Here is a 9,687-nt window from a genome sequence, read left to right on the forward strand (position 1 = left end):
AAATAGAAATCATTCTTCCTTCCCTGTAAATGTAATCCCCGACTTTTCTATAATCTTGTGTGTGGGAGGGACGGGGGGTCCAATCTGTTAACATTTTACAAAGGTTTTTATTTAACCACAAGCCACCATACTTGGATCCATCCCAGCCATAAAAAACAGAACTGGACAGAGAACTTTGCCGAAGACACTGTCTTACTCTTTTGGGCTAGCTCCTAGCTCTGCTGTTAGTTTTTTGTACATCTTCCAGCCTTATGCAGCCAACCCTTTTTTGTCCTGTGCTCTGTATATGCTCCTGAAGTCAAAGCAGGAGTCAGTGACCTGCTTACTGAAAACTAAACAAGATCTCCAGCCTCAACCCTATTTCACTGTTTAGCTGTGCACTGAATCTTTGAGACAGAGAAGAGACTCAAAGCCTGTGCCTATACAAATCACAAGGGGGTGGGGGGCGGGTGCAAAAAACAAAATACACACCAAACTCCAAAGCATTTACAGCTAGAATAAAACTGAAAAAGGTGGTATAGTGGCTTCTAATCTAGTAGAGAGAAAAAAAAAAATCTCATCTTGTTTGCAGTGTCTTCCTTACAGGAAGTTAGAATAGCATTGAACATTGATGTAAGCTTAAAATGTTATAGTGTACTGTAAATAAATTCAATTTAACTAAACCTGAGATTGTAACTCTCCAGCCAGTGCTTTACTGGCAATGACAGAAGTCAGCTCTGACAGCCAAAAATAAAGCAAACACAAAAAACACCAAACAAAACACACTATGGATATAAGTGAATTACTACTAGATTTTGCCCCTCAAGAGAAACAAGAAAAGATAGCTGTGCCTTTAAACTCTAAATACATGTACTCATTGGTCACACTTTAAATGTTGCATCTTGAATTTGATGCGAACCACAGTTAGTTTAAGGGTGCCCACTGAAAGACAAAGGCCTAGGTTAGGTTTGCAATAATGAATGCAGTACATTGTCAGAGCCGAGAGAAAAATTGCACATTGGTTCTTATGAAAGAAAGGAAAACACAGTCCGACACACTCAACACATGCCAAGTTTAACAACTGACAGGATTTCTTACCACTAATTTTTGTGTGATCTTAGCACTCACGAATCCAAATGTTAAGACATAGAGGCATGGGTGGTTTTCAAACAAATGAGTTGTAGATTTTTTATAGATCACAATTGCCAAGGTGATAATTAATCCTATGTGGAGACCTGGTGAAAGAACACTAGTTCCCTGAAACAAAAGCAAAAAAAAAGTGTTTTGCCATGACTTTCTAGAAGCAGTGACCAATCACAACTCACACTGAAATCAAATGGAATCACAACTCCTGAGCGTCTATCCAACAGCACCACTTGAGGTGGCTTTTTTTGTTTATACCACTCAACATTCATTGGTGTTTCCATGACAATACAAGAGGTCCAATCAAGGGTATACAGAAAATGGGCCATGGAGTGACCACTTCACCCGAGATCTGACTAGCTAACTATGTATTATGGCTTAAACCAGGGATGCTCAACTCCTGGCTTCTGGCACCATGGCATCTGGCCCACAGGGCTCCCCACTGCTCTCTAGCTGCTAAATTTCCAGACCCATGGGGAGCCCCAGGCCCCACACACTGAATCAGGTGCCCAATCACAGTGCACAGGGCCAGGTGTGGGCAGCACTGGGCCCCATGGCCCAATTCTAGTGTGGGGGGTTGGGGGGTGGCACCAGGCCCCCACAGTATAATCCTGGCACACGGGGGCAGGAAGGGGTGATGCCAGAACCCTAGGGCCCAATCCTGGAGGCAGAAGGCAGTGCTGGGCCACCAGGCTCCAATCCTGGCACACAGGGGCAGGAAGGGGTGGTGTCGCTCCCTTAGGGCCAAATCCCAGTGCATGAAGGGGCAGGGAGGGGGTGGTGCCAGGCACCACCATCTGATCCTGGTGCTCAGAGCTTGAACTGGCCTGCAGAGTAACCCCATGTCACTCATCTGACCTGTGGGGCCAGAGGTTGAGCACTCCTGGCTTAAAACAATGTTGAAGTATATCAAACAGAACTTACAAACATACTAGGCTTGCTTAAGTCAGTATTTCTGGCCAGGTCACTGACTGGGGATTTTTATAATTGAACAGTTTAAAGCATCTTACTGCTATTGTAGATCCATTCTTTCCAACTCCTCCGCCAAAGATGACACTAAAGTAATTGAAAGAGGAATATATTGCTCCACACACTATTCCAAGAACAGGGAGAGTCTTCAGGCTTAGATCTACCCAAGGGATCTTGCAGAAAAGAGGTTTAAAAAAAAAAAAAAAAATTAAGGATGATACGCTTGGAAAAAAGAAGTTCCTCCACTACAGAAATCTATGCAACAAATTTTCATGGCTTTATTTTAACTCTTCCTTTTCCTTGAAACTTATACTCAAACCAACAATTCCAGGAGTGCAGATCTATTAAAATGAAAGCACTTTTTTTTTTTGGAAGTACTTGAAGCATAGCGGTTTCGGTTCTTGAAGTGTAGCTGAATTTTAAAGTGTCTGTATTTACAGAGCTCTTTAAAAACAATTTTCTCTACTTTCTAATAATATCACATTGTTGTGTCAGAAATCTGCAGAGGAAAAAAGGTAGATAATTTATCTGTCAGCATGCTGCAGAACCAAAGGAAATGTAATTCTATCTGACTGCTGTGCATTTAGATTAGATGATGGGGGGGGAAGTGGGTGTGCGTGCACGTGAATACGCATGCGTAAGGTATATTTGGATAATACGAATAATGCAAAAACATTTTCATTAAATATTTACCTTTTAGCATTTACTGCAGTTTCAAGTGACTTCCAAAGGCAGCAGAGAGTTAAAAAAAAAAAAGAGTACCAATAAATTTGTAGAAACTACTTTACAACAGACTTGTTTTCCTTAAAATGCAACAGACTCGTTGCATGTCAGAACAATCCAGTAATTACAACAAGACAGAATAATCAATGAGTTAAGCTTATGAAATCTAATGTTTCCATTCATGGTTTCTAATAAAACTATTGTTCCAGAACAAAATAAAGCCTATTTGAGGAGGGGAAAGCTGCATTACCATGCATCAGCTGACGTGCGATAGTTGGCAGGATATACATTCTATGAGAGTGCTTTGCTACCCCAATTTAATTTCAATTTACCAAAGAGAAAGAGTAGCGCTGCACGAAGCTTTGGTTGGTGATTCAATTTGGCGGCGATTTGGCCTGATTCAGCAGCTGAATCTCCTAATCGAATCAGGAGACCTTTTAATCTCTCCGATTCGAATCGGAACCCTCTGAATTGATTCAGAGAGACTCAACGATTCGGACATAAACACAGCTTTAAATGTTTTTTCTACATACCTCAAGGTATCAGGCAGCTCATGAATGCTGAGATGCTCCGGTGGATGGAGAGTGCCACTGGAATGTAGGGGAGTCCCCAGCAGGCATGGCAGCAGACCCGGAAGTGGACCAGACACCACCCCCCTCCCGCCTTGGCGACTGGTGCCTCCTGGGTCTGAGGGGGCACCTAGGGTCTCCCCATAGCCAAATCACTGAGCTGGAGGGAGGTAGGGGAGGTCCCCCGTGCACTCGGTGGAGGACCCTAGAAGCGGACTGGAAGTACTTTCAGTCCACTTCCGGGTCCACCACCAAGCACACGGGAGGGCCCCCTGTGCTCCTGGTGGGGTGGATGGAGCATCCCACATAGCAGCATTCACGAGCTGCACAGGTACCTTGAGGTATGTAGAAAAAACATTTAAAGCTGTGTCTACGACCGAATCACTGATTCTCTGAATCAGCACTGAATCTTCAGATTTGGATTCAGCCAAATAGAAATCGGGACAGTGATCTGAATCAATTAATCGAATCACTGTCTCCGATTTGGGCTGAATCCAAATTGAATGCGGCCCATTTTGCACACCCCTAATAAAGAGCAAGCATGGGTAGTTACAATGGGGCACGTGATGAATGGTAAATTCCTGTCCACTTTAACTGTATAGTAACTAGTTTATATCTACCCCCACATCCTCATGGGTAAGATTTATTTCATTTCTTTAGTTTGAAACCTAAACTTCCTATATGGCAGATGGAGTTTTTTCTGCCCCTCTGCATAGCTCTTATTTTATGCATAAGAAACCACTTTGGTATACAGTGGAAAACTACATGGAAAAAATCCATGTTATATATGGATTAAAAAAGGCAAAGATTTGACAAGTGCTACACAAGCTAAATATAGTGCACTATACAAACTGCCAAGTCTTAATATACTTGCACAACAGCTTCAAATACAGAACTAAAAGTCTGACTGCTTATTTACCTTAGAGTCCCACATAGTTGTTCCACCACATGCAGATAACAGAAGGAGGATTATTATTGCTATCTGAACTTCAGTTACATCAATTCTAGGAAAAAGAAAGAATGTTTTGTTTATAAGCAAGTCTGTTTGCAATGGTGCAGTTGCAAACAGAAAAGATTAGATCATTAAAATATATTTAAATCAAGATATAAATGATTATAGAATACATGATTTCTGCAACTAAGAAAATTACTCTTGTATTTAGTCAGATTGTGTTAGTTGTAGGATCTCTGTATAAAATATAGTTATAAATTTAAAGCTTGAATAGACCATTTATATGTTTGTTTGACAGCTACTTAGAAAGTTTTAACAAGTTTTCAAATCCCATGGCCACGTACATACCAGAAACTCAATAGTCATTACAACTGCATCTTGTTTTTAGATAAATACACAGTAAACAGAAAGATTTGATTATTATATTTAACAAGTATTGCAGTAATAAAGAATGAAGCTATCTATGCCAACCAAAATGTTGTGGCTAGTAATTTTATTAGATATAGGATATGTTAATGTTAAAATTGGACAGACGGGCATCTACAGGCAAAGTAACCTTGAAACATTAAATATGCAAACAGCTACTTTTCCTCTGTTTCACTGGCAATAACTGATGCATAATTTTTTCCTTGACAACCAACACCATATTCTTGGAACTTGCTGATTGTACAGTATTGTATTTGGAAGAATCCACCATATTTAGGGGGTTTGTGTCAGGTATCTGCACTTATTCTATGTTTTCTTCTTATTTAAATACAGAATAGCCTACAAAGTACTGAACCAGTGTCAACAATTTTTAGCCTGAGGACACGCTTAGAAGGATAACATTAATTTTAAGCACTATCTTTGTTATTCCAAGGCTCCTTGAGGTATGGACCACATCTCTGTAAACACTGTGCCAAGCAAACCTGGCAAAAAAGTAATAAAGTTTGCAACAAAGGCAGTGAAATGGACCCGTAAAACCAGATTTTAATGCCACACACTTGAGATCACATGCACAGGCAACAATATGCATAACTTCAGTCAGAATCCACCTTCCAAAGTCTATTTTTCCAGTTTTTAAAGGTTATGCATTATATTTATTTATTAGGAAGCAACCATTTGAAATTAGTTTGAGAACCATGCAGAGGTTCAGATGTTATTCAACAGCTCTATGCTTAAAAATTGAGTGACCCATTTCCCTTAATTTTACTAACCCCTCATTTGCAATACACAATATCTTTAGACGCCCCCAAAACATTCATTTCATTGCATTTTTGCACCATCAGTGTACAATATTCCAAGAGGAAAAGATATTTTCAAGACTATGAATTGGATACAGAATATATGTAATTGTTAACAGTAAATGCTCTTCAAAGAGAGGCTACTTGGACATGTCATGCACTTTAACGTGCATGTACATTGACTAGTCAATGCAGGTACTTGTATGCTTTTCAGCAGTATAGTAAGTGTCAACGCTGTGAGAAGCAGGGAAAGTGTCTCATTTCACAGATGAGAGCTGAGTCACTGAATGATAAAGCAATTTGTTAAAGGACCCACAAAAGCCTTCAGTAGAGTCTAGATCCATTGCATAGAAATCTAGCGCCTTAATTGAAGATCATCCTTCCTCTCTTTACACCTCTAAAACGTTCACTGTGCTCTACAAAACATACACACTTTAAAACAGTTTCATTACATATCACTGAAGAAAATCATGTTCAGTAATTTTTATCTAGTAAATAGGGATTATTAAACTTTATAAAACTTCCAGCAAACAGAAAAGCATTAAGAAAGAGCCATTAATGTTACCTTCCTGTGTACAGGAAAAAAGAAAGAAAGAAGATTACAAACCAGTGAGCCTTGACTTTCAATGACTTGGCATGTGCAATTTAAACAAAATTGTGTTAGCACAGTGTGTGAAGCCCTTGCTAAATGCTGCAGCTAAATCTACTACTGTATAAATATGCAATTAAGCGCATGTGACTAGGATTAGTCGAGACAATTTTCAGCTGAAGTTCCCCCCATAGTTCCTTTTTTTTTTTTTCCCTGCTGACCCAAGTCATGAACTAACCTATCCACAGTTCCCACACAGAGTCTCTAGTTTACGGCTGTAGATAATGATCAAGAATGTAAAGTATTTCATTGCGTTTTGTTCACCTTTTTAAAATAAATTGTTAAATCTAACTCTCAGAAAGATTGTACAAAATGCAGATTATTTCCTTAACTAAAGAACAGAGGGGAAGTTGTGCCCAAGCCAGTGGCTGTATGAGGGGAGACCCCTTCCCACAAGAGCACTCCTACATTTTGTGTATACTCACCCAGGGGCCAGATAGACTGATCCTTCTGCTTTCAACTGCAAGGTTTATACAATGTGAACACTAAAGCCAGAGGGGAAGTGGTTTTCCCCATCCAAAAAATAATAATAATTTGAAAAAATTTTCCTTCATTCATCAGGAATATACCACTCATCAGTAGGGGTCTATTTAACTCACGGGAAAACCAACCAATTTTTGTGGCTTGGTTGCACCACAAAGAGCTGATTTCGGGGACATTTCCCAGCAGCCCCACCCCTTGCTGCTGACTGGCAGAGAGGCATATACAATATAATTTAAAAGCAAATTCTGCTGAAATTAAATAATATAATTTATATTATTAAAAAAAACCTAAAAATATATTTAATTTTAGATTTTAATTTATTATAATATAAATATATATAACAAATGAATTGTAACTTATTTTTTATATGTAGCATTCTACGAAAAGTTTAGAATACTAATCCATGCCAACTTTAACAGAAACAATTCATTTTAGTTGTTTACTAGCATGCAGCATCCACAGGCACTTGTAGCTGACATATTCTGTCTCTGTGGTATGAAAACCAAGATCGCACGTTCTGCATCTACTGAATTGGTTGGTATTGAAAGGCAATGTTTTGCCAAGTTGTAGAGATGTGGAAACCAATCAGAAACAGAATTCCACAACTAAGTTATATTCAAAGATATCTGGCATTCTTTGACAAACTTCATGTAAGCACCACGTTCATTGTCATGCTCTTTCTGCCATCCAAGGATTGATTTAATTAGATGAGGATCAAAACTCCAAAAGATGCATAATCTGTGTCAAAAATGGGAAAAGCACTAAAAAAAGTAGGCAGCTTGTTGTTTAAATCTCAGTGGTAATGACTGAACGTACCTGCAGTACTGATTTAACTTTGCAACTATTAACTGGAACAGTTCTTCTCTGCGCTGGTTTTCAGTTTGACAATCTGAAAGTTGTGATGCCACATCTTCAACCCAACTTATCAAATCCATCAGCTTGTTGCGTGCTTGGCGAATGAAAACCTGCTGCCTTTCAAACCACGTTAGAAGCTCTAAGAACCAGATCGCGTTTTCAGCCACAAATTTAATTTAAATCTTCAATGTCACCCTGTTTTAAAGAGATTGCGTAGTTGAAGAGTGCACTCTGTGCTGGATGTGATTCAAGCTCTTCTCACACAAATTGTTGGTGGTACTTAATATTTTTGGCATGTTAAGAAACTGCATTAAACCACAAATTCCACCTTATAAGCACTGGTTCTGGTGGAAGCAGCATAGTTGCATGATTGGCAATGGACTCCCTGCTTTGATTGGCAATGGACTCCCTGTATCAAAGGTTATGGCCTGGACAATGTTTGAACATTTTCTTTAAAGGAGGAAACCAGTCTATTCAGATCAGGAAGGTGTAGATATTATTTACTAAAGAAAGGAAAAGTGTGTGCATTGCAGGTAACGTGAATTGCATTGGGGATCATTCCATGGAGCATGTCGAAGAAGGCTTTACACATGTATGTTGCATTATCAGACAAATGCTGAGATCTTGTTAAACTATAAACCATAGCTTACAACAACCTTCACAACAGCTTGTGCTTCACTTGCAAAATTTACTGACCCGAGTTGAACTCTGTTTGAAAAAACAGGTGGGTCACTGTGGCCTTTCTAGCTCCCAGGTACAAATAAAATGTGGAGTACACAGTTATCCTGTGCATCTGTTGCTTTGTCTGCTACAATCAAAATTGATTCATATTCTGTCAATGCAGATTTTGTAGACTGAACATGCAAGCCAATACCCCTGGTAGATAATCCTGGTGAAGTTTATTTGCACATGGGAAGCTGCCAGCATTGGGCACGTGCTTGTTGAAGTACTCCCTTAGTTTTGGATTATCAATGTTTTCCAAAGGTATGCTGGCAGCAGTGAATGCTTCCATGAGCATTTCTTGTTAAACTGCTTTCAGTGGTCCTTTTAAACACCGAGGACATTATCATTTGTTTTTTGTTCCGATCTTCAGCCTCTGCAGAAGCCTTTCATTTTACGTGAAATTTGGACTGTAAGTGGCTATCAATGCTGTTTTTCCTTGATATATCAAGAGTCACATTTATCAATTTATCACCTTCTGAATGTAAAGTTCCTGCAAGGAATGACATTACACAATCCTGAGCTGAAATGTATTTAGCTTTTTTTTTTTTTAATTTCTTTTCACTCATCTTCAGACTGCAGCATTGCATTTAACTTCTTAAAAGATGGCGCTAAAACATTTTCACTTCACTGACTCGTGCCTTCACTTAGTCTATGTCACTAACAGACAGTAACTCTCAATCATGTGATCTATGGCTACAGTGATCGTCACATTATCTTTGTATTGTGGTAAGCATTGGGACATTCTAAAACAGTGTATTACATTAATAATGTGTATGAATAATTATGTGAATGAGTTATAAGGAATGATATAGTATATGTTATATTACATACACACACACATGTTATATGAATAATGTGCTGGGTTTTCTTTTAGATTGATTTTGTACGAAATCATGACCAGTGCAATATTTTCTGGCAATCACGGACAATGCTGTTTTTTGTGGTTTCCACAAAAACCGTGAAACTACAAATTAAGTAGATGCCCTACCATCAGGCATTTCATGAAAATGGTCTGAGCTCTCCTGACTGCCTCAAGAACAGCCAATAACCAACAGTTATGGCCTGGGATGTTGGAGACTCAGCTTTAAGTCTCTGCTCTGCTTGAATCAGACTAAGGTGACTAATCTCAGTCAACTGTCTATTTCAGGTTCTCACCTTTCTGGATCCAATAAACCTTTCCTGACAAAAGGGGCTATCAAAATTGCCGCATTCCAACAAACATCTGGTTTCAACAAATCAGCATTTTCTGATGTTAAACAAATTCCCTTGAGAATGCCCGACTGAATCAAGCTAGCACCACTGGCAGCACCAGACTCTCCAAGTGGAAGGACAGAGAGCCACATATTCTACGGCAAAACTCATGAGCTGAGTTGGAAAGTCCCAGAGAAAGGCAAATACTGCACCCTCTTCAATGAGGGA

General features: G+C 39.3%; 1 protein-coding gene across 1 annotated transcript in view; it reads right to left on the reverse strand.

The window, feature by feature from the left end:
• The window catches only part of CHPT1 (choline phosphotransferase 1), a 40,234-nt gene that overhangs the window by 5,895 nt on the left and 24,652 nt on the right, over nucleotides 1–9,687 (reverse strand). Inside the window, exons 7-9 of the mRNA XM_025198916.1 lie at nucleotides 4,303–4,387; nucleotides 2,133–2,264; nucleotides 1,078–1,236 (exon numbers count right to left, since the gene is read on the reverse strand). Of these exons, the coding sequence (XP_025054701.1) occupies nucleotides 1,078–1,236; nucleotides 2,133–2,264; nucleotides 4,303–4,387 (376 nt within the window). The remainder of the gene's footprint in view (nucleotides 1–1,077; nucleotides 1,237–2,132; nucleotides 2,265–4,302; nucleotides 4,388–9,687) is intronic.

Source organism: Alligator sinensis, unplaced genomic scaffold, assembly GCF_000455745.1.
Source record: "Alligator sinensis unplaced genomic scaffold, ASM45574v1 scaffold74_2, whole genome shotgun sequence".
In the NCBI taxonomy this organism is placed as follows: domain Eukaryota; kingdom Metazoa; phylum Chordata; order Crocodylia; family Alligatoridae; genus Alligator; species Alligator sinensis.